Source organism: Montipora capricornis, chromosome 2 (genome assembly GCF_036669925.1).
Source record: "Montipora capricornis isolate CH-2021 chromosome 2, ASM3666992v2, whole genome shotgun sequence".
Taxonomy (NCBI): domain Eukaryota; kingdom Metazoa; phylum Cnidaria; class Anthozoa; order Scleractinia; family Acroporidae; genus Montipora; species Montipora capricornis.
In genome coordinates, this window is record NC_090884.1 from 43,129,252 (window position 1) to 43,154,098 (window position 24,847).

The following is a 24,847-nucleotide window of genomic DNA, read 5'->3' on the forward strand; positions in this document are numbered from 1 at the left end:
TATTATTTGTTTGAACAGACACTTTTAATTAATTTTATGCGAATGTATTTGGACTAAGTACAAGAGAGTTGTATGGACTCCATTTTGGCCTTTCGATTGATTTTTAAAAATTAGTGTAGTTACTTTTGGAAACAAGACGATTTCTGTACACAGTCAAGCAGCAGTTCCATCGCCGGAGGAAGAGAGGGTTTGTGTAACCGAAACCATCATCTCCCAAGTTGGTCAAGAACTTAAGACTTCCTTTGTTCTTTCTTGTTGGATACATTTGCTCCAAGTCTATTGGCGCTTTGGTAAAAGATATGGAAATTATGAAAAGTTGGTAACTAAAAGCGGTTGTCGTGATTCCGACTGTTTAAGTCGGAGAAACTTGCCAAAAGTCATTCAAAACAGTATGTGATTCACTTTCCTCTCTTTTTTATTGTTTTCACTGGAAATTGTTCATGTAACTCACTTTGCAGGCACGATAGCGCCTAGTTGCTTAGGACCAAAAATCATTTAAAATGGTTTCAGAACACGTTTTGGGTTAAGAATAAAAGCTTCGTTCGAAACAGGAGCCGAGCGAAAAAATAATATTTTCTCTGATTTAAAAATGGCGAGTCTTTTTAAGACAGTATCAAAAAAGGCTTTTGTTCTCCCAACCTGCTGATTGAAAGTAGACTATACTGAAAGGAAATGAAAGAATGTACCACTTTGGGTGTCGTAAGTCTTCATCCTCTGTATATAGTCCGAGTTTCAAATGCACGCTCGAAGTTTATTTCATTTCAGCGCATTGTTCGCCCAAACTTATCCTATAACAAAAAGCTGCACTTAATTCTGTCAACATAATTTTATTTTCTAAGGCCACCACAGCACATACATGTTGAAAACCATTTCAAGCCCTCGCATTCCCCCGTGTTAGATTGGGGAGAAAACGTTCATATACGATTAAATTTTAACATTTCGATATCGTCTATCCAGCTTCCGGTAGGCATCGAAAATAACTTAAGTCACTATTCATGATTGCTTTCCAATATCGCAATATAACCTCGCGTGAGGAATATATCCTTAACCTTTTGCGTCACTCTACAAATTTCTAGATGGTTACATAATTAAACATCAATTGTTAGGAAAGTTTAAAAGGACTTTCGGGATAGCCTATGAAAATCTGTGCAATTTCATGACATCGACTTCATCTTGTTCATACACGTCATGAGCGAATAGTTGAGAATTTCATTGTTCTGGATTCCTTGAGCCAGACAAGGAAATCAACTCTGCTTTTGTTCTTTCATGTGCGCCTTCGGTGTTTTTCAACCCGGGTTTCAATGAGCTATTCAGCTTTCGTCAGTTTATTATTAGAACGGCTTGACATTGTTTTGTTCACGTGGCTTTCGCAAAGTTCTTTTCCGCCGAGATAAACACGCAGCCAAGCACTTCGTGTCGATCGGCTCAGCTTTGGGCAGAAGTAAGAACCAGCTGATGTATATTTTATGAGCTGGCGGCCATCCCATCGCTGCGGGACAAACCTGTAACTGGTGGCTATGGAGTTAAAACAAAGTGCATCGCATTTTGATGATTCAAGTCGCTTCCATTCTTCGTGTCAGTGATTCATATGCAAATCTTGAGAGATTTAGTTGCACGGTTCGATTTCCATGCATAATGAGACAATTGTACGGTCCAGACCAAAGCGATTTAATTTCGTAAGAAATTAACAGTGTTGCCCATGGAGATATACAGCGAAGCTTGATCTGTACAAATTGTTTATTTCTCAACCCCACAGGAGCAAAGTGAGAGATCGCCTCGTAAAGCTGTGGATCGTGCAACTGTCGATCGGTTCTTTACTTGGACCATGGTATTCACGGCGCTGAATGCCCTTGAGAGTGGAGTGAACCCGGCAGAAACTATCGAAAGCATAGATGGCGAAATATCCATCGCATTCTGGTCATTTGCGTTTGTTTTGCTGCTCATTGTCACAGTGTGGTTTTACATCACACAAATCGCGCCGATGCGAAGGTCTGTCGCCCAAATCGACCAGATCGATAAAGAAGAGGAGGTTGCCAATCGCATTCTAGAACATCTGAGTGATGATTTGCGATTTTCGAGCGTCGTTACCAAAGACAAATGCTTGAAAAATGCCCCTCTTGAAAGCAGTGTCCAAGAAGAGGATTCAAGCCTCTACGAATACGTAGATGATGAGATTCACATTCATTATACACAATACGCATGGGACGATGAAAATTACAATAATTCGACCGACTTCCCGGTTTCCCTTGGTACCGGTCGAAGACACTCAATGGAAAACATGGATCTTATCTTCCCTGGCCTCTTACCAAGTATCGTCGAAGAGGAGGAACATGACGACGAAAATGACATGGAAAGCAGCGAGAAACCCCAAAATACGGATATAATCAACAGTGATATTCAAGCCGACACTTGCTTTTCGAATGTGTCTACTTACCCAACACCGATCGCACCAATCGTTAATAACAATAGCGATGGAATCGAACCTTCGGTAAACAAGAGATATGATTATTCTGCGAAAGAAACAAATATCGAAATATCTCTGAAAACCCAAGAATCAAAGGGAAAATATTCGACCGCAATACGAGATGGCGTTTTTATCTCAAAGCCTCGTGAAAGTAATAACTCGGTAAATCATATTGACGACACGATAAACATTCATTCGCTCCTGGAGGGTTCAAAATCGAACACACACTTACTATCAGGGCCAAGTTACAATCGGCTTCAAGTGAGAAATGAAGAAAAGTGCCAAAATGGATCATCAGAACAAAAATGTCACCCTGATGAACAGGAGAGCGTGATCCTAGTTGAGAGTGAAAATGTGTCAGAGTGTACTTCCGGTGGCTTCGACGACAAAGAACCGAACTGCTCATCGAAACAAGATATTCCAAGAAAATTAAAAGACCTTGAAACCGAGCGGGCTTTCAAGTTTTCATCATCGAAGAATGACCTTGAGGCAAGTTTCGAACAAGATGCAAATGAATTCGAAGAGGGTGTTAAATTATGCGTATCTAAGGCGCAGAAAATTTCGTGCTCTTCCGAAAATGGTCTGGATCAACATTCCACGCGTGACTCTAGCCCCTTATATTCAACGGATGAAGAATATAAGCTCGAAAAAACTACAACAGAACTGTTTACAGAACAAACAGACGCCCTTGTAGAAGATACCAGGGGATTAACAGGTCTTGCTGAGGTGGCAAACAATAGCAAAGTCAGTGCATTACCTTTAAATGGTTCATGGCATGAAAAGGATGATTTTGACAACACAACGCATGCTTGGACATTTTTCTCTATGTCAGGTGGCGACGATACAGAGAAGGAAATATTAGGTGGCAAACGTTCATCGGATCAAAAACACGTACCCACAATAATTATCGACACTTATGACGACGGTTTACAAAGTGATAAGTTGATTACTAACGAGGAATCCACCATGAATGGGCATGAAATTTCGCCGCATTTCGGTGCGTTTGAAACTGACATCGATCTTGATGATGTTGACTTGATTGATAGCGACGAATTAGAGAACGAAGGTGAATTTAGTATTTATTTCAAGAAACATGTATCGGTTACAGATTTGGACAAGATCCTATCAGAAGAAGGTCAAAATGATTCGAATGATGGTAATCCAGGCAAGATTTTGGAAACAGATCTATCGATCGGAGTACCGTATTCGGACGGAAAGTCTGTCAGCAATGGAGAGGCCCTCCGATCTGAGGAAACGAATGGGTCGAGACACGTTAGTAACGAGACAACTATCATGGAAGATACATCGAACGTAGATGCCCAAGGTTCTGTTTTTGTCAGTACAAGGGTAATTGATTGTTTGGATAATCCACCAACAAGTGATGACGATCCCGACGAGACTGATTCTTGCACCGATGATAATTTCTCCCCGAAGAGTTACACGGTGGAATCCTTGTTTGAAGATGTCACCTTACAAAAGGATGGCGTTTACGGTGAATTAGTGCTGTCCAAACTTAACGAAGAGCACATTGTGTTGGATGAAGACTCTTTCGATCCTTTATCAGACGACGAGGATTGGTGTGAATTTTCAGAGGAACTCAAGCGTGAAAGAAAAACTTTCCTTTTTACCATCCCAGAGGAAGAAGAAATTGGATTGCCAGAAGTGAACCTCAGGCGGGTGGAGTCCTTTGGTGGAGCACGGGATAATCCTATTTTTGATAAGGATCTTAATGTTCCTGAAGACGCTCAGAAAGAGCAGCTATTGAAAGCTCCGATAGCCACAATCGACGCGTATGACTCGGATTTTGATTTGGACGAAATTGAAGAAAGTAACGGAAGTGAAACGCTGCAACATAATGGACCGATTGTACAGGCTCCAGAGTCCAAAGAAATTGCCATCTTAAAGGGAAGCGTGACTAAGAATGAAATAGACGGTCACGGAAGTGCTATGGAGGATAAAGGACAAATGTGGGAGAAAAGTTCAACTCAAACTGATCCGTCCAAGCCGAGGATTTACAACGTTGGAGAGCCGAATAATCTCGCAGGAACAAAGCAACAAAATGGACCGACTGTACTTGATAAACAGGCTCTAAAGTCTGACGAAACTGTTGTTGTAGAAAGTTCAAAAAACAATGTTAGCGTGACAGAAAATGGTGTGCATGGCGGAAATCATGTTAGAGAGGATGAAGGAAGAATGTCAGACGAAAGTTCAACCCAAAATGGCGCATCAGAAAAGATTGCCAACCCTAGAGAGCCTAGTAATATCTCAACCGACAGCTCAAAGTCTGTGAAAATCATGAAGAAAATCAAAATATTTGTCCGGAAAGAGGTAAATGTAGCAAAAGAGAATAATGACTCCAAAGAAGTTACCTCCGTGAAAGCAAAGGATGTTATCCAGAAACCACATATTGACGAAATTGCTGCTAAAGGCGGAATTTGTGCATTGAAAGAAAAACAAAGAGATATTCCATTTCTTACAGGTCCAGAATCAGTGAGTCATATCCCTGATGAAGTCGTGTCGTCGGAAATTGTTCCGACCTATCGAAATACGGAACCACTAAGCTACGAGGACGAGGTTTGTGGCATTTCTCAATTGAATGCTGAGAACATGAAGGTAACGACAAAAAGAGAAAAGTATGCTCCACCCAAACCACAGCCAAAACTCGACTTAAAGGCAAGAGAACAGGTGTCACACAAGGATTTTGACGTAACGCTAAATGTCACGCAACGTCCAACTCGGAATCTGAATGAAAAAATCGTGGCTAGCGTAAAACCGAAAATCGAGTTAGATGTTATATTACCATGTGCTTCTTCCGTGAACGCAAATGCACCAGAGAGTGTCTTGCCGCTGTCTGGAGCGCAAGTCGAATACACAACAGCCAACGCCAAACTTGAATTAGAGGAAATTCTAGAGAAAAGTATTTCCCAATCAGGCACTGATCAACCCTTGAAAGATTCTGTGACTGAAATTGAAAACGAGACTAGTGACAAACGTGATCAAGAAAATAATAATTCACAAAATCTCTCAGAACGTGCTGTTGAGGTAAAGAAAGCGAGTAATAGCTCTAAATCAGAGTTAAGAGGAGTTTCGAATGCTGTCGGAGCAACTACTTGCCAATCTATACAAGGCCACATTTCAGAGAAATTTGTCAAAATTCAAGCTCAGCCCAATTTCGATAGTGGTAAAGCATCTAGCGTGTTCTCAGATAGTAACCTACAGAAAAACGAAACCGTATCAAACACCACGAGACCATCCGAACAGAAAAAACTTGTGAACACCAGTTCTAAACTGCAAACAGTGGCTTTTGAGTCAAATTTATCAAGGACGGATACAATAGAACGCTTACAACAGGTTCGAGCCCAAAACGATGAAGTGCAAATAAATGGAAAAGCAGAATCCGGAATGGCAAGGGAGACAAGGACGGCGACAGCTTCAATCGTTGAAATCCAATCGCAAAAGAGTAGCATCAGGCAACCAAACAACAGAGTTTCCGCAAAGAAGATTAAGTCGTCGATAGATACTTTACCAAACACAAACGAAGATGCAAAGACTCCATTTCTCCCATTAAAAGTAACCGCGTCGGAAACAACCGAAGCGATGCATGCCGTGCAAGATTCGACGCTTAAAGCTGAAACAAAACTCAGCGTAGTGAAACAAGAACAGACCAAAACTGATTCAGATCCTAAGACTTTAAATTCACCCAGTAACAGCAAGGCAGACCGTAAGAGTGGAAAGCAGTTATTTATGAAGCCAAATTGTGGTAAGAAGCTTGTTGAAGAATCGGAGGGCGTGAACATAAGCGTTAAAGGGAAAGATCCCCAGGATGGCCGAGGAAAACGACAGCGAAAAACATACCTTTCGTCTTGTAATATTCGCCTAACCAAAAGCCACGAAGATCTGAGGTTGCCTGAAAGATCACCCGAGGTACTACAGGAAAGCATCATCGAAGAAGAAAGGCCCGATGTACAATCTCCACAAAGTGATCGGTCACAAACGCCGACGACACCCGAAGACGTGTTCGAGTCCGTTGAACCTTTTTCCATTCATACCGCGAAAATTACTGTTCAGGAAGTTATTGGCGACAAACAGAGAATTGTCATTTTGAACGTTAAGAAGAAAATTCATGGGAGAGGAAGATGGAAGTCGCTAAATGATCTCGATTCCCTCAGCATGGCGCCGACATCGCCGTGGCGTGGTAATGACCTGGGAACTGAATTAGAGAGTTTTGCCGAGGAAGACGAAAAGATGGATCAAGATAGAAAGACTAGTCTGCCATCAACTTTTATGCCGATTGTGGAAACTAAATCACGCCCAGGTCGCAGGTCGCTGCCTGAGTTGGATCCGGCGAACCGGTTCCGTACATCATCCGTTGTCTCAGTGACACCTTTAGAGAATCGAGAAACCGTGACTGGAAATGAAATTGAAACCAGGGTAATAAGAGCTCGTGTGACACCCGTATTGCAAGAGAAATCACTTCAAAACGACCAATCTGTTCCTGAAATCCAAGAGCAGTCTGGTTTACCTTGCACCCTACCCATTATCAAAGCAACCGCAATCGAAAAGAGCGAAGATTTGACCGAAAACGAAAGGAAGACCAAGACAGTGCAGGTGACTGTTTCCCCCTTGTTACAAGAGGCGCCTGCCTTATCCACAAGCGAAGCTAAACAGGATTTGAAGGGACGCGTTTCGCCGATAACTTATGAAAACGAAGAGACCGGAAAGGAAGATAACAAAGAGGGGAGGCAATTGAATAGAGTGACTCGTGTTCATGATTTATCGCAATTTGATGAAGTTATTCCACGGGTAAAACGTGAAACTAAAGCTGAAATTAAAAATGAAAGCACAGTGGAAAACAAGATCAAAATCAACGTATCAAGAGTGTCGCCAAAAGGGGAGAAAGATGTCCGACCTGAAGTATCTTCATCAACAAAGGCAACACTACAGAAAGACGCCACCTTTTCAGCTTCCTTATCGACTACAACGGTCTTAAAGCAGCGGCAAGAGCGTGAATCTGGCTATGGCAGTTTGGGTGCAAATGCGAATGTACCAGAAGTATCCAGCCATCCCGGACCGAACCGTGTCTTTGTTCTTGAGGGTGCAAATGAACGTAGTGTGAGTAGCCTTAGCAGCATTGGTGATGAGGAAGATGTAAAAATGCTGGGAGAAAGTAGAGTCATGGTTACAGATCTTGACGCTTTGTTAGCTCAACAGGTCAGTCTACAGTCAGAAAAGACTACGGCGGAAATCCCGGAAGTCGAGAAACCGGAATTGAAAGAGAGAGTTCGTGTTTCGGCACGCATGGAGCCAGTTCCTGAGAAAGTTTTACGAGTCAGCCAGGACGAGGACGGAGATAACCTTGTTATACGTCACTTTAAGCAAGAGGATCCGATTGCTTTAGAACCCATTATCATAGCAGACGCAGCCGAACAAGAGGAGGTTCAGCCTGTACAAGTGATCTCCGCTTTCCTCGTAAATAATGTATACGATGAGGATGAACTGGATGAGGTGTTTGTGGAAGAGTACACACCTTACGGTACCCACGACGTAGCCAATGATTCTTATCGAAGTAACAGCAGTGATGCCGATTCAGAAACTTCATCTGTCAGCAGCGTACCTCTTAAACACCGACATCGCCACACAAGAGCTTCTCTGGAAGCTTCTAGTTCCAACGCGAGAAATCGCAGTGAGTCAAGTGGGTCCTCTAGAACAGCCACTCCTGTAGCCGAGTTAGAAAATGCGCACTCGTTAACGTCTTCTGGAGCTAACACACAGGAAAACCAAACTCGCGAATTTTCACGAGGCGAATCATCCGCTTCGCATAATGGCTTCGAACGGAACCGTCTCATGAGAGGCGAAAAGACAGTCGAATATAAATCAGCGTTTACTCCGGTTTCCCGAACTGCAGATGCCCAATTTCTACGATCGAGATCACAAGGTTATAAATCGGATGAAGAACGAATTGCAGGAAAGAAAGGACTTTCAGCGAGTGTCCAGAACGTTAACTCCCTCCCTGGTCTCCAAATAGACAGGGAGCGGTTTAAGGAGGCTGCAGACAGTCGCAAATCCATGCCTGATTTATCTGCAAAGAAAGACCAAACAATGAACGACTCGCCTTATCTCCGAGGGTTAAGCGCGCATACGCGCCGCTGGCTCAGCCAAAATTCGTGGATGGATCCAAGCGCGCCGCAAGATGAAGAAGACCTGATGACTTCTGAACTGTTCTTGTATCCCTCCAATCGCTTTCAACCAGGATCAAATATCGATGCCAGTTTCCTATCATTAGCAAACGAAAGAGACTTTCGCGACGACATATCTGTGTCGACGCTTTCGACTCGTCCTCAAAGCCCGATGTCAGAGTTTTCATTCGCTGGAGAGACGCCGATATGGGGACTCCGCCGCGGTTCGACCACTGTAATTAAATGCGCGAATCCGCGCTGTGAACGGGAAGAGGTTCTGTTTGGGGGCGAGAAAACCACCTACACTTCTTGTCCAGCTTGTTTTACGTATTACTGTGCTCGAGCGTGCAGACGCATACATTGGTCTGAACACAAGAAAGTGTGCTTTTTTGGTCGTATAAACAGCTACATTCGCTCGTTTATTTACCTCTGCCACAAGAAAGAGGCGTTGAAATTTCAGTTGTCAAAAACAGCAAAGGATGGTCACAAGAAAAAAGGGCGTGGCAGTGTCATGGTTATCTTTGCGTCTGCCCAGTCTGCTAGAAAATTTATGACCAGTGGTTGCTCGTTCTTCCACAGTCCCCCTACTTACTCGTCTTTAATGGATCTTCAAGCTGAAGGTGTTTTAAGTAAACACAAAGTCGCTTTAATACAAAACATCAAAGATTACGAACCTGACGAAGAATTCGTTCTTAATCTTGCGATTGTTGCTGGTAAAATGGAGGACCTTCCAGCAAATCCTGTTCCTCGAAGGAAAGTAAATACTGTTCTTCAAGTTGTCAAGATTCCTTTGAGCGGTCAATTCAAGGAAACGTCGCCGGCGTCCACTCTTCCGAGTGAAGCGAACACTGAGACAAAAGTATTCTATTTACCGAAGTGCGCTCGGCATGAGTTCGTGAATGATAACGAAGCCCGAAGACATTACTGTAGAAATATTTCTAAGAACTTGAAACAGTACGGGATTCGGCTGAAACACGATTACCCGGATGTTTATGAAAAGCTCTGTCTGTACGTGGATCAAAATATACGCTTCAATGAACCCCTCACTGTCTACGGAAACCAAGGGAAAAAGATCGTCATGTGTAAAATCATGCCCGAGGCTGGAGAAGGAGAGAGCAAGGCGTGATTGGACAAGGTAAGAAGAATACATATCTCGCCTTACATGTCCTTTGAAGGAGGGAGAAAAATTTGTTTCATTTTCCCATCGAAGTTAGCTTTTCCAGTTGCTACTGGGATCTTCTGAAACGGATAGAGTATCAGAAGAACTAGGATTAATGAGGTAAAAGGCGTGCTGCCCGTCCAGTGTACATGTTGTGCTAGATCTCGTTCCTTTTCTCTGCATACAAAAACAACAGTCAATCTACCATTCTGTGACCATCCTACCAGCTTAGTTGTAGTTGCAACTTCGCCATCATTGTTCAACACGATCAAGATGAGAATATAGGAAAATTAATACAATCGCACATATCTTTATTCTCAAGTTGAGTTTTCCTAGCCGTTTGCGATGCAGATGTTAAACCTTCCTAATATACCTTTCTTTGGATGAAAACGTTTCTTACTATACTGGTAAATAATATTACTTTGCCTGCTTTGAAGTAGAGCGTACTTGCCTCTTTTGTGATTTTGAGTTGTAAGGTCACGTGATCGTGGCAGCCAATCTCTTATTTGCGTCTAGATGACTTGTCGACCCTTGAAAAAAGACGAGCTTTATTTTGCAGCAATACAGTCGAATTCCTTATTTTGAAATTATTTTAAAACTATGTATGTTCTTGTCTTTTTAAGCAGTGAGGGGAAAGCTTTGCTGGAGCTTTTGTGGTGGTCCACCGCGTCCGTTTGCATTGTTCGAGAATTGCTACATCGAGAAGTCACCTACGAAAATGTCTCCATCCGACAGACTATAAAACCCATTTCAAAAACCCTATGCGTATACGTTAGAATTCAAAGCTTCGCCAATGAATCAGTTTGTGACATAATAGTTTTTTTTATTGGTATATTGTAAAACGTGAAGTACTTCGCGCAATATTGCGTCGTTATCTTACAGTAAAGGTACAGTATAACTTTTTTTTTATGAGAAAGAGATCGGTGGTTTTAGTCCGATATTTTTTATGCTGTCAGAATTTTATCCGACTGACCAATAACCCAGTTGAAAGTCAATGGTGTGAGTCAGTTCTGCAATGTATAACTTCGTATATTGTTGACATGCTGTAAAATAATTACAGTTTATATGTTGAGTGACCTAGCCTGTGAGTGAAAACGAGGATGCCGGCGACTATCTCATTTAACGCTAGTTTTCTCTATCGAAGCAAGCACGACGCAGACCCAGTAAAGTCGTGATCATTTGACAAGACACCAAATGAATGCACGTTGATATCTCTGTGTATGTTTCTTGTGATGATGCTTGCGTCGCTAGTGAATAAGTTAATTTTCATCGTGTAAGTTACTTTGTCATCCAAACTTGTCTACATTTGCACGAAAAAACCGTTGAATCGAAAGAAAGTCAGCAGCTGTCTCGCTTCCATTCACAGGCCAACGGTCTAATTTTGCTTTTTATTTTATCCTAAGGGAATAGTATTTTACGCGATTATTTAGGATTCTAGGAGACATTTCTTGCCCAAACGTTCAGCAAATTCGCATTGATTGAAGACCTTTAATAGGTCGGTCATATACCCGTTAGAACAGTGTTATGTTTGATGTTAGAGATCCAGTTAGTTCTTCCTCCAAAGGAAAGGTTGTTTCCCGTTTGCGCGCCCTTGTGTATCGTCTGTAAGGCAAAATTTGTCTTTTGAGTGAATTTTTTTCTTAGTGTTTGCGCGCCTAGCAAACGATATTTTCACAACAGTGTTTTCCTTTTTTGCACGAACCTTTAGATTTGTTCTATTATGGAGGACTTGTTTAAAAATAATTCTTGAATTTTACATGCACATCAAACCGCTACATGTCTTCGTATACCAGGGAACTTTGTGGTTCTTTTTTTTAATTTGAGCAAACTTGTATTATAATCTGAAATCATCAGTCATTTAACTTTTAAGAGCTTCTGTCGAAATGGAGAAATATGAAATATCCTTAAACGCTTTGAGCTAACATATATTTAATGTGTAACTACATCAAAGTCTAGCTATAACTGAAATGTACTATATACAGAATAACATTACGGGCGATTTATCTGTGAGGATTAGTTTGGTTATCCTTGCAATTATTATTCCGAGCTAGTAGCCTTGGCCCACGGGAACGTGAGCTAGAGGTAGAGTGAATAAAAATGGAAGTAAAACTTAAAGGTACGTTTCACTTTTTGTAGAATCAACAAGCCATTTCGGCCTCTAGGGTTTGATTGAAGGCTCTCAAGTCTATATTAGAGGAATTTTAAGTTGAAACGGGCTTGTCAGTGGAAAAAGGCATGGCCATTGACGACACTCAAAACTCGTACAGCTAGCGTGATGCGTCTTTGGCTTGTTTGTGGCTTCATTAACCTGAAGCGATAAACAGTCTGTTGCCATTAAGTACTGACGGCATTCCCTTGGCGTCCTTGGCCTTCCCTAAGTTGAACCCCCCACCCCACGTTTTGTTTTTGTCTTATTTGTCCCGGCGGGACACGGCTCATCATTTTTTGATCAACTGACAAATCTTGCAGCAATCCGTGAATCATGCTTTGTTGACGGCTTAAATAGGTCCCCACCTTGTTGAACGAAGTTTGAGGAAAAGAGAGGCATGCTCTATTCTATTCATCAAAAATTACCACTAGCTTATCGGCGTTAAATTAATCAATCGTTTTCCATTCTCGAGAAGCTGGTGACATACGGTTCAATGTTTGGCAACTAGCAATACAATAGGCGGGTTTATACATACTGAAGAAGTAAGAAGGCTTTAAAGCCCCGGTTACACGTTGAAACTTTTAGCTGAAACTTGTGAGCAACGGCGCGGCAAAGAAAGTCTCAGCAGGCGTTGCATCGATTTCTGATTGGCTTAAGCAGCGTAACTTGGTGAGCGAGACCAATTTCACGAAATGGTATTACACGGTATTACACGGTGAAACACCTGCTTTTATCACCGCACTGCGAATGCTGCGACCGTTGCAGAAGTAGAAAGCATTTCTACTTTTCGTGAAACTTGTCTCGCAACGGAAGTTTAAAAAAGTGTCACGAAACCGACCATGTCGGTGCAATGCCTCCTGAAACTTGCTTCGCAGCGCCGTTACACACAAGTTTCAGCTAAAAGTTTCAACGTGTTACAACAGCGGCTTACAGTATGCCTGAGTTCTACTTTGAATGTGAACGGGGTTTATTTTAGTTGAAGTACCTTACTTTGTAACCCGAGAAACGCAGACACAGCAAGAAATGCAGGTAATTAAGTGTTGAAACGAAGTATATTCTCGGATAAGCGAACGGTTCGATTTCAAGTCCAGTGTTATCCCCTCGAAAGCGTACTTGAGCAAATCGCAACACGATAAGGTGATAAGGAGCCACGAAAGTCTCAAGTTGACTCGCTTTTCTGTCGCACTTATGGCCTATTTGGATCCCAGTATGAACCCGCCTAATGCCTTGCCGTTTTTCGTCAATTCAAGCCGCAGCCAACAATCAAAATGGGAGGAGAATTGAGGGTCTAATGTCCCCGGGGGGGGGGGGGGGGGGACTCCCATATGAAACAGACGGGGATACTCATCGTCTCGCTTAGGGGTGTAAATTTTGGATTTTGGTCTCGCTCAGGGTGTTCCGGGCAAAGCGCCAATATTTTAAGCCGCCAAGTCTCGTTTAGGGTTCCGCGAAGAAACACAGAATTACGCTTAGAGAAACAGAAGCTTGAGTTTGAGCCACGCCCAGATGGTCTCCTTTAGGGGTTAAATTCAAAATTTCCGACGAGCATCCCCGTCTGTTCCATATGGGAGTCCCTTCCCCCCCCTCCCCAGGCTAATGTCCTCATTGTAACCAGGTTGACAATAGCAAACATGATTTTTGGGTGCTACTCCGCAATGAAGAAGTTTGAATGAAGCTTATTAACTACATCCAAAATTCTCCAGACCTAAGTAGTATCATGATATGTCAGAATTGAATCTGCTCTACCAAGAGAAAATTCTATCAAAAAAACGAAACCATTTACCGGTCAGTGTTCGACTGTTTCATTGAAGACCAATGAAAAAGTGATATATAGCTTAGTTTGCGCGGTTGACTTTCCTGATATGGCAATAAACACTGAATTTTTTTTCCTTCAAGTTTCATTAAAACCAGTTATTCGTATTTCGCTCCGCTTAGTGACCGATTTTGTAACAGAGTATTATGACGCAATTGGTGAACCGCAAGACATCTCAATAAGCATGTCATCAAGTCCGACATGTGTTTCTAAGCAGGTCAATAAAAGTGCAAGCATTACATTCCTGCAAGCAGAAGTCAGCGCCTACCGTCATTAACCAACGATTTTGGCTAAGAAGGCAGAGAGCCTCTCGTTAGAGATCAATAAAATTCCTTTTCTTCCGTTCCTTTCCTTTTTAATCTTGCTACAGTCATCCGTTGTGTTGTTACGCATATCCTTAAAATTTTTGAAGTTGTTCTCGCCCACTGCGCTACTTTCATTCACTGACAATTAATAAAGGCAATAAAACTTTACGATACGTAACAAATATCACTTCTGTGTAAACGATCATTACTGATCATTTATCCTTTTATTCAAACAATCTTTGGCACTTTTTGCCAGCCATTCCTTTAAATAATCCAGAAAACGTTCATATACATCTTTCTAGACAAGTAAGGAACAATAATATTTTATAACTTCCGAAATGGACAAAATAGTTTGCGTCATCGCTGAGCATTAAAATATAAATAATTTGCTGCCCCAGTGGGTATGCAAATTGTGTGGTGTTTCATTATTTATTAGACAGGTCGAGTGCAATCAATGCTCTCATGCGAGAAACACGATCTTTTTCCGCTAGTTACTTTCACCGTACAATATTTAAGCCACATGGCAGCATGTTAAAACGCTTTAAAGCTTCCTGAATAAACTCTATCAAATACGAAAAACGGAAAGAAAATAAATTTCTCTGAACTACAACCCACAAGGCTGAGAGATTTTTACATTTTTGCTTCCACGACCAGAAATCTTTAAGCGAAAACATATATTATTTATTGCACTGCGTCAGTCCGGTGTTTGAAAAAAACCTATGTATTTAAAACTAAAGAAAAAAAATTGAACGAATGCGAATTTAAAGAGATTTTCTCCGTAAGTGGTCGCTCACGTTGTTAGAGCTGATCTCAAACTCTTGGCTGTTTTGTGGACTGAACGTTCTCGAAAACTTTCTGCCTTTGAAAGAAACTTTAATCTGTGCAATTACCGCAGGTTCCTTGTTGCGAGGTAAAGGTATCTTAGGTAGATTTTTTCCAATAACTACTGCAATGTTCAAAACCATTTCCTGAGCAGGCGAGTAATTTTTAACCAAACTTATAAGATTCTTTTGGTGCTTCGAAGAGACCCCGGCTTTCACAAGGTCTTGTGTCGATGAAAAAGTAGGCGTGTTTCTTGGATTGCGAAAATAATCAACTCCAGTGTCCACAAAAAGTTCAGCGGCTTTTGGCGAAAGAAAAACAACCATGACAGCCCCTCGTCCTTTTGCTACAAACCCTTGCCGAGCGATTTCACTCAAATATTGCAGCAAGGAGCCGTGTTCATGACACATACTAATAATCAATTTCATGTGGCTATCAGCTTGTCCGTAGTGGCAAACAATTCTATGCTCATTCCAGTGAATTCTTCGACATTCGACGCAACAGTAATGTGTAAAGCAAGAAGGACAAGATTTGAAGTCTAATGCCACGATTCCTAATAGTTCTTCCTCTTTTTGACATGAGGGATTCTCGCATGTAAATAACCTTCTTTCCATCAGTCGAGGTGGCTTTGGCGGCAATCCACGGGGAGGTTTCTGTGGCGGCGTCTTTCCACCATGAGATCGTCGAGGGAGCGTGTTAGATTTCGACGGAGACGGCGATAGAGGATTTTTTTGGTTGTCGTTAACGTCCAAAGATAGCACGCTAGCGTTTGCGGCATATTCCTCTTGAAAGTTATTAGCTTTTGGTGAATAATCCAGCGAAGGATGATTTCCATTCATCGTCCTGAACTTGTCTTTCGCTTTCTGTTGTTTTTGTTTGACTTTGGACGGTGACACAGGGACCATATCACCATACTGGGGCGAGCGACGGCGGTTTGTTCGACACCCGCCCTTTCCAATACAGACGTACATCATTTACGCGAGTAAAAGCGAATTTTGCTTTTTGCCACTCGACGCTTGCCTCTTGTGACATTTATGAGAATAAACATTACCACTAAGTGTATTGGGCTTTGACTTGCAGCTGTTTGGAACAAAGTCATTTGCAAGCCTGATTGGTCAGCAATGTAACCTTTTGTCTTTTGCACCAATCAGAAACGACACCAAGTGACAAAGTCTCGACATGGCGTTAACTTGAAAACAATGCCTTCAGTAAGTCTATAAAACAGTTAACAATCAATATGTGCCTGAAACCACAGCGCCATTAGGCTTATAGACTTACTATTGTAAGGATCAACGTTTCTTCTCTCATATTTTTGCGCTCCCTGCTGATGAAATAATTATTATTCCATTCATAAACTGTTCGATAGTCATGAGATAAGAATCTTGTGAACTCTCGGATAAATAAGAGAAGAAGGCAAAACAGGGCATTCATTACTTAAACATCTAAAATTTTCTTTGATTATGTATAATTTTCAATTCGTGACTTTAAGATGTTGTAAAGCCTTGGATTTGCGCCTCCCGATACTGAAAAGGTTTCACGACTTGGCAAGACTGCCATTTTCTCGTTGTGCGTGACTTATTTGTGGCCAGTCTGTAATTGGGTCAATGCAATAATAATGTTCTGGCCAGTTGAGTAATAAGCTAAGCTTCACTGCCCTCATTAGTAAAGATAAGAGTTCGGTTAGTGTATTTGCAAACAATTAATGATCAAAATAACGTAAATTTCAAATGTAAACAAAATCTATTAAGTATCACCAATACGATAGGGTTTCTTGAAGAAACCGTTTTTCTTTGAAGACTTTGGTATTCGTTCTAATACGTGACGGTTCTCCTTGTTAGAAAGACTTCAGCTTCTTTTTTTTTTTTTTTGCAATTTCAAACTAGAGGAGGGAACAAGATCGCCGACCATCTTTGTTTGTGTATGTGAGATTCGATGAGATGGTCTCGATTGATCCTTTGTCACCTTTTTCAAATGGAAATGAATTTGACGAATCTCAAGCTCCGGAAACGCTTAAGACTAAAACAGAAACGTCCGGCACGGAGACTGCGAAAGAGTCTCATTTATATTTAAAGCTAGCCAAACAAGAACAATAATAATGTTGTCCGTGTTTGAGAGACATAAAAGAATAAAAAGGGATTTTCTCGAAGTTTTCTTCAGCTACAACAGGCCTTCCTTACATTCACCACTTCACAACATTGAATAATTTCCGTGCAGACGTGAAAGCGAACGGCGCGCCGAAGCTTCAGTTGCCCCGGGGGCGGCCTTTCGCATTGCTGTATAAAACATTTCAAACCCTGTTCAATTATTATATTGGAAATTCAAACGGCAATATTTTAAGTTAAATGGCCGTTAGGTCTTACGTTTATGTGCATTGTTGTTTATTGGAATTGACCGAGAAACGTTCGTGACAGTAGAGAGGCAACAGACCCGTAAATTGTCCTTGGACTGTCCAAAACCTCAATATTGGTTAAGAAGTTTGGAAATAATAACGCCACTCTTAACTCCTGGCGTTTTAAGTGAATTTTTGTTATGATATAAACTGATATAATTAATACAGTGTGTTTCTCACGCAAACAACACAAACGATGCAACATGAATAGAGAAACCTCATCGTCGAAATACAGTCGACTAATGTAGCCCCGGCCGCTTGCCCGAACGCTGCGATGTGAATCAGGTGTATTCTCAAACTATTGAACCCGGTGGAACAAAGCTCCCGACATTAACAGGTTCGTACGTGGCTTTCAAGCGGTGTTGTGGCTTCGGCTTTCTAAGGACGATCAAACCTAGCGTTTCAATGTCGGTGGTTACGTACCCCCGATCGGGCTAATTTTTGTGCCCACAGCAGCTTGGACGAGCCTATTTCGAAATTTCCACAGCCAAGCGAACGATATTTGAATGGAACTGAGTAGCGAGTGAATCGATAAGGAACTGTAAGATCTCTGCTTTGATTTTATGGAGAAATCGAGACCGGAGGTTAGTTTCCAGGGGAAATTTTCGCTTGGAGCGACAGCCACTCCGGAAAGGACTGTTTAACCTTGTCTTTCTCTTAGCGGGCGACCCTAAAACACGGAATGACGGTTTTGCGGAATGGCAAGATGACGGAAAATCACCCCAAATCCTAAAACGCTGAATGGTGGAAAATCTCCCTAAATCCTGAAAGACGTAATATAAAATCCCGAGCAAAATTAAAAAAAAAGGATTTTTTTTTGTTTTTTTAGACATGTTCCTTTTTAAGATTCCGAGTGTGTCTGTGTACAGTGGAACCCGTTAATACGACCACCGTTAAGTTAAGCCGTGAAAAATTGGTCGTATGGACGGGGTGGTCGCATTAACGCCGCAGGGTCCAATTATGGACTGCAATAGCATGCGTAGCAAGTGTTCCTTTTGGAAAGAAGAGCTTTCAAACGATTTTCCGCAAACTGGCCGCACGAAAGTTGGGGCAAGAAACTGTCTCTTGCCCCCAACTCTGTAACCTTCGATTGGCTTCACCTTTGGTTAAGTCAATCACTTTGCACAAAACCAATAACTTTCGAGTGTCCATATTGTCCTAGCTGTCTGAAGCCTGCCAGTTGTCAATAGCATATATGTACAAGGAATGGTTACGTTTATACAAACGTTGGCCGTTCAGCACTTATATTTTAAACAGAGTTAACTGAATAGAGTGTAATCTAGCACTTCACATTACACTCTATTCAGTTAATAGCATATATGGTTTATCAATTAAACATGCATGCTAACCACAAACACCTTTGCTTAAAAAGAAGAGGAAGACGTTTGGAAAATGCGAACGACGTTCTTTGTTGTTTATCTTTTCTGTGATGTCGCTTGGATGAAAGGATGAAACAGGACTTGGGCAGAAGAAGCTTGGCTTTTCAAGACAAGTTTTGCTTGGGGAACTAATGTAACAAGTAAAACTAGTTTGACTGAACTCGTTTAAAACTTTGATCAAGTTCACACGGTTGTGGTAGAATCGCTGTGCAACATATTGCGGGCACACGTTCGGCATCCGACATTCCATTGAATGCTTCCATCTCCCCAGTAACGCATCAATGTTGTGTTTTGTCAGACGATGAAGGTATTAAAGTTGTTCGGAAGTGGAATGTTTGTAACGATCACTCGGAAAAGCAATATTGCGATGAAATCTCAAGGAGGGATAAGATCGAACGCCTAAAACAGCAGTTAATAACTTTGAACGTCACGGTTCTTGTATTTTGATAGTTAATGGGTCTCTCACTGCGCTTCTCGTTTGGAAATGAGCTTCGCTAGCCTACTTTACACAACCCTTTTCGGATCAATTTTATTCGCAAGACAGTCATGGAGTTTAAGTAAGTAAATAACACTTAGTATGAGAAGTAAAATGAGGGCATGTATCGCTAGATGTACTTAAAATTTGCAAGATCACAAGCTTACACATGATCGGAGCGCTAATTTGCATGAGGACCTTGCACACTTGTTTTCGAATAATGCGCTTGTCTCTTATTTCTGTATCTCTTTAAGGTGAAATGTTTCTTATTCGGCTTTAAGAAGAACTATACATCCGTCGCTTACATTTGTAATATTCTTCATGGGTTAATATCAGTGTCAGTGTTAAAATATTCCGTTGCGGCAAATCAGATCGTTAAGAGTGATACAGGAAGCGTAGGTCTTTAATACTTTGATGTTTCACTTGGTTTAAAAACAGAGCATGCTGACAAAAGATTTTAGGTCGCCTGGCGTATCATATCTTTCACAACTTTCAAAACTTTCAAAACTTTCACAGCTAACAGAGTGATCCTTGACTTCAAGCATTAGCTATAAGTTTATTCTAATTAGACACTAATTCCAAGACAAACATGTATGTTCAGAAATGCACCTAATAATTCGATGCGCACCAATTTTTGACATCCAACACAAAGTGTCTGTTTACGTCGAAGCCTAATTGCTTCGTTTTCCCATTTCCAACAATAAGGTATGGGTACAGTTGAACATTATGTTTAGCCTGGGTAAAGGCATCTGTTTATTCTTACTTGAGGATTTGGGGGACACATATTACCATGGTAATTCGCATGGTATATTTGAGCAGATACCCTGACATAAACAACATGACAATGGAAGAGAGATTATTTCTGTTTTGGGGATGGAGGGTGCAGGGTGAGCGGGTGACTTGCAATATGACATGAATTAAGTCAAAAGGAATGATGTAACTTTAATTATACTTTACTTTAAAGATTTTACAATAGAGCCAGCTGATCATATCGTTGCGATTGGGAGCACTCTCCTTCTTAACTGTCAGGCACAGCACAGTGGCCCTCAACCTGTGGATATTTCGTGGAAAAACAATGCTAATTGGCTGGTTGATCCAACAAACAAACCATGGACTCAGCTGGTAAACAACTCCCTGTTTTACAGCAGTATTCCTGCAAACAGCATTGGCACTTTTCTATGCGGAGCAACAGTTAGAGGAACTTCACAAATTATTTACAGCAGGACAGCAAGTGTTCGAGAAGCTTGTGAGTTTATGGTCTCTTATGCTACCTAAGTTCATTAATTTTTACTCTGTGGTTTCACCAGAGTCAAAATGTGTTATCTCACCATTGATTGTGCTACCGTCTCTCTGGGAATCTTGAAACGTGAATGGATATGAGCCTCAATTTCTCCATGATCACATTAACAAAACGAGTAGAGCTGCTTACTTTCACATGCATTGTATACAACATCAAGCACATCCGGAAGTTTCTAACTACGGAAGCTACCCAAATACTGGTGCATGCCCATTAGTCGTATTGATTATTGTAATTATCTCCTGTATGTCTTGCCTGCGGATTCACGTCGTCAAATTACGGCATCTACAGAATTCAGCGGCAAGACTTATTTCCCTTACTTCATGTTTTCATCATATGATGCTGGTGCTTCACTGGCTCCCCATTTAATACAAGATTTTATTTAAAGTTGTTCTTCAACCTTATTTATGTGCTTTTGTAATCAATGTGTATTTCATTTTATTTTTCCATTTTAAGTTAATTAGAAGCTCATTCATGAGCTCATTCATGACCTTGAAGCGTTTAACTCGATCTGCTTTTTAGTTTAAAAATTTTCTTACTTCAATGGATGTAATGTGGCTTGTGCATTTTCCTGCTCGTGCAGCTTCGATCGTATTTTTGTCCATATTTGGGCATAAAATTTGTGTCCTAAAATCCCCAGCTTTCCTGAGCGTAATGTTCCAAGGAAAAGAGTTGCAAGTTACACATTTCAAGGCCATGTGCTTCTGATTATATTCAAATAGATATTTGGGTACTATAAAATTTTAAATTATTATTATTATTATTATTATTATTATTATTATCACTATCAATTTTCCTCTTTGATACATAAGACTTTTTATGTACAATACGTTTTTAGACCAATATGTTTTAGATCATTATTTTAAATTATTATTATTACTATTATTAGTTAGTTTTTTTTATTAGCTTTTTCTTTAGTAATGCTTAATTGTCTTTTTCCAATTTATAAATTATTCACATATCGTAAATAGTTTTCTAAAAAAAAAAAAAAGTTGCTGTTGTGTCTACCAACCATTTGTAGAGTTCTTGATGAATATAAAACAGTTTTAAGTCTCTCGCATATATTATTAGTAAACATGAAATGTTACAATTTGAGATGAACGGGCTTACCATAGTAACAACAACAACAACAATAATAATAATAATAATAATAATAATAATAATTAATAATAATAATATTATTTTGATGGAACTTTTTCTAGATATACATTCTCAGTATTCCACCCATCCAGATAACACAACAAAAAGACTTGGAGAAACTGCATTTTTTGATTGTGTCATTGAAGAAAGTTTACCTTATGCCTCCATTCACTGGGAAAAGGATGGAAACTATTTTGCTAAAGGGGAATTGCACCACATTCCAAACACAAAATCCACATCATCTGCAATTTCTGTGGGGAGCCTAACGTTTTCCAATGCAGGATGGTATGGATGTGTGGCTGTTAATCCCTTGTTACCAAATCAGCCACAGAAGAGCAGGACAGCATACCTGACTGTTCAGCGTGAGTAACAAAATTCTGATGAAACTTTATATGTAAATATCATAGGTGCTGCATTTCTATTCTTACTGTAATCATTTAATCTGTCTAGATCAGCTCTATTCTGGCTGAAAGTCGGCGGGTCTAAAGCACGGGTCACTTTTGACAGGTTGGTTAGCCAAATAATTTGAGGGTTTTGGATGACTTTCAAAAACGTAAAACAATGACCTGCATTGAGTGACCCGTCAAAAAGTGACCCATGTTTTCAACCCAGCCGCTGAAAGTACTATATTGTATTCTAGAAAAAAAATACATTTTCTTACGATCTCCTCAGCAATCTCTCATAACAAGTAATGCCAACTTTTTTGTAACCCTCAAGTAACTTTTTTGTTGCATTTTTTTATTGACAAGAAACTGGGTTGAACGATGTCTCAAAATCGTAGCCAAAAAGAAAGACTAGTGATTTTCTAAACAAGAATTTTCAGGGAAACTTGAAATTTAGTAATATTGTGGGTTGATCTAATTATGCTCATTGGACAATACATGAGGTACTGTTACTTTTAAATTCCAGACTTAGGTCTTTTCCAAGGGACAAAGAAAACCTTGTTTTTCGGTTTTAAAACACTATGCCAATTTACTGGAGGGTAGGTGCCATAAAGGTAGCAAGAGAGGAGGAACACTCTCCTCAATGGCAAGGAGGTCACCATGGCAACTGAGCCACAGTCCACCTCCCAAGAGTATCCACCAAGCAAGCGGGTGATTGAAGAGAGGAGGGTCTGTGGACTGGAGGCCATGGTACCATCCTTACCTCCAAAAAACACCCCAAGCACCAACACCCGCAGCCCAAGCAAGACGTGTGGGGCAAAGCAGCAGGCCAAGCCTGACAAGGCAGACTCACTGACTGCTACATGCAGTTGCAATGACAATGGCAGTATGCAAAGGGCAAGGCAAACCCAAAACGGCCAACATCTTCAGTAGCACTATCAGCAGTACCACAGGCAATATGCAGCAACAGCAAATACTGAAAGGCAAACCAGCTGAACGGCAGGGTTGGTCGCATGGTCATCATGCAGCGCCACAGGCAAATGCAACAAAATGCAATACGTAGGCGCTGCTTGATAGCAAGAATGACTACAAAAGTCAGTCACCAGACAAATAAGATAAACTTGCAGACCTATGGGGCAGCAACTTGTTTTGTTGTTGGCTGAGGCACAATGATTACATAAGCAGGATATCAGATCACAGGGAGTGCTGCGCAAGCTGAAGCACACAAGATAGAAAAAGTGACAGAGAGAACTTACCAAAAGCCATAGTCATTGTGACAGCAAGGAGGTTGCTTGAGCCAGAACCTCTGCAGGAGTTCAAATGTACAGTTTATAGGCATCGCTATTCCAATTCCCCATAGCCTGAATAACATGATCAGGAATACCAGCACGAGCAGCAACAGTTGCAGCACCAAGCCTGAATCTGAGACTCCCAGAAGCAGCGAAAATATCTTTAAGCCAACGTGTCAACAGAGCACAAGGAAGAGGGTGGCCAGATCACAGGGAAAACAAGGGGTCAGGAGACTGGCCTCATAGAGGACTAGATACTGCATGAGGACATAAAGCACAGGGAGGCGGATGACCCATGCCAATGTAGATGTGGCTGCCCTTCCAAAAAGGGTTGATCTTGGAAGCCTTGATGCTAATTTGACGACAGGAAGGCAAGGCATGAGAATCCAGTCAGCACTGTCGCTGATTGACAGATGAATGAGGGGATTTAACGCTGATAAGGATGAAACTGTAAATTCGGAAGCACAGAGAAAACCAAAATAGGCAAGGGTGGATGCGGCCCAGAACATCACGTGATTGTGGTTGGTAAAGGAGAGGGACTGGTATATAACAAGCATGTGGTAGTCTGTAATAGGAAGGCGAGAGGAACCTGGTGATCCTTGAGTCCACTTGATCCCATGCAGGACACATTAACATTGCAATTGCAGGAAGTCAACCAATGGGTCAGGGAAAACCAAGGTCAATGTGCATGGAACGGACTGCAGATAAATAAAGCTTGGTCGAAGCTGAGCAAAGTGAAGAGGAGAGATGGGTAGCAAACAAGCAAAGGGGCAACTCATTAGAAGGAAACGGAGAACCCCATACATGACAGGGTTTTCAAATTGAAAAAAAGTAGCAGGAGGAAATTGTAAAGTAGCCGGAGCACTATCTCATCGTGATGACAGCAGCCTGCAGATGAATCAACGGAATAATGAAATATTGCCATAAAGCGGCTTCCGTTGATATATTTCCTTTTACATACATGAAGTATTATCATAACAAGGTCAGCGGTCTTGTTTCCTTTCTACTTCGATTCGCTGCAATTCGCAGTTTCGTTTGTCTGAATTTCAAAACACTTGCGCTGTTGAAGGCTTTTTTTGTTATGACTTCTTTCAGTCTTTTCTTGAAAATACATTTGGTGCAGTCAAGACCATAATGAGTAACATTTCACGAGAAAGACTGCCTTCTCATTCAACACACGGATGCCGCTACAGCTACAGATACTGTGGTCATTTCAACCTCGGCATATTGTTTTATCGTCACTTTCAGAACAGTGAACTGCAACAACACGTAATATTTGTTAACTCTTATTCCTAAAATTATTGTTACCTATTTCTCTTCGAGACTTCTCCGCACTTGACAGAAAAGACAACATCGTTTGCTGCCTCCGCTTCATGTTGCAACTTTCACGTGAGAACAAATCTGCTGCTGCGCCGATACATGCACGTTCAAATGAGAGTCTGTGAACACGAGCAGACTTTCCCGCTAAAAAAAGCTATCGCTTCGAAGATCAAAAGGTATATGTAATAGCCGCACTGTTCGTCAGTCCGCATTCGTTTATTTCCTCGAAAAAATCAGATTATGATTTGGTGAAACAGAATTGTGTTGTTAATAAAATTTGGAATACG

The 24,847-nt window shown here is 41.1% G+C and overlaps 3 protein-coding genes and 1 long non-coding RNA gene across 5 annotated transcripts in view; 2 read left to right on the forward strand and 2 right to left on the reverse strand.

The window, feature by feature from the left end:
- Positions 1 to 811: 811 nt before the first annotated feature.
- LOC138022788 (uncharacterized) lies at positions 812 to 2,812 on the reverse strand. The gene is made up of 2 exons (XR_011126638.1): positions 2,697 to 2,812; positions 812 to 2,510 (listed from the first exon to the last, which is right to left on the reverse strand). It is a non-coding gene; the product is annotated as an uncharacterized lncRNA (long non-coding RNA).
- Positions 1,826 to 11,914, forward strand: LOC138022775 (uncharacterized). 2 transcript variants are annotated; one of them, XM_068869725.1, is made up of 2 exons: positions 1,826 to 9,775; positions 10,423 to 11,914. In XM_068869725.1, exon 1 carries the CDS (start codon positions 1,826 to 1,828, stop codon positions 9,764 to 9,766), a length of 7,941 nt encoding a protein of 2,646 aa, XP_068725826.1. In that variant the 3' UTR covers positions 9,767 to 9,775; positions 10,423 to 11,914. The 2 variants fall into 2 exon arrangements, with proteins under 2 accessions (XP_068725826.1, XP_068725835.1); XM_068869734.1 differs by having other exon boundaries at positions 10,426 to 11,914.
- A 2,330-nt stretch (positions 11,915 to 14,244) lies between these two features.
- LOC138022793 (apical junction component 1 homolog) lies at positions 14,245 to 17,046 on the reverse strand. Its single transcript, XM_068869752.1, has one exon. It carries the CDS (start codon positions 15,860 to 15,862, stop codon positions 14,828 to 14,830), a length of 1,035 nt encoding a protein of 344 aa, XP_068725853.1. The 5' UTR covers positions 15,863 to 17,046; the 3' UTR covers positions 14,245 to 14,827.
- Positions 17,047 to 18,899: 1,853 nt separating this feature from the next.
- Positions 18,900 to 24,847, forward strand: part of LOC138022859 (contactin-3-like) — a 37,108-nt gene continuing 31,160 nt past the window's right edge. The window contains exons 1-3 of the mRNA XM_068869850.1: positions 18,900 to 19,213; positions 20,096 to 20,377; positions 21,631 to 21,930. Of these exons, the coding sequence (XP_068725951.1) occupies positions 19,141 to 19,213; positions 20,096 to 20,377; positions 21,631 to 21,930 (655 nt within the window). The 5' untranslated portion in view covers positions 18,900 to 19,140. The remainder of the gene's footprint in view (positions 19,214 to 20,095; positions 20,378 to 21,630; positions 21,931 to 24,847) is intronic.

What these genes read in the sequence shown, in the direction of transcription:
- LOC138022793 (XM_068869752.1), bottom strand. Translation starts at nt 15,862, where the DNA reads ATGATGTACGTCTGTATTGGAAAGGGCGGGTGTCGAACAAACCGCCGT.
- LOC138022775 (XM_068869725.1), top strand. Translation starts at nt 1,826, where the DNA reads ATGGTATTCACGGCGCTGAATGCCCTTGAGAGTGGAGTGAACCCGGCA.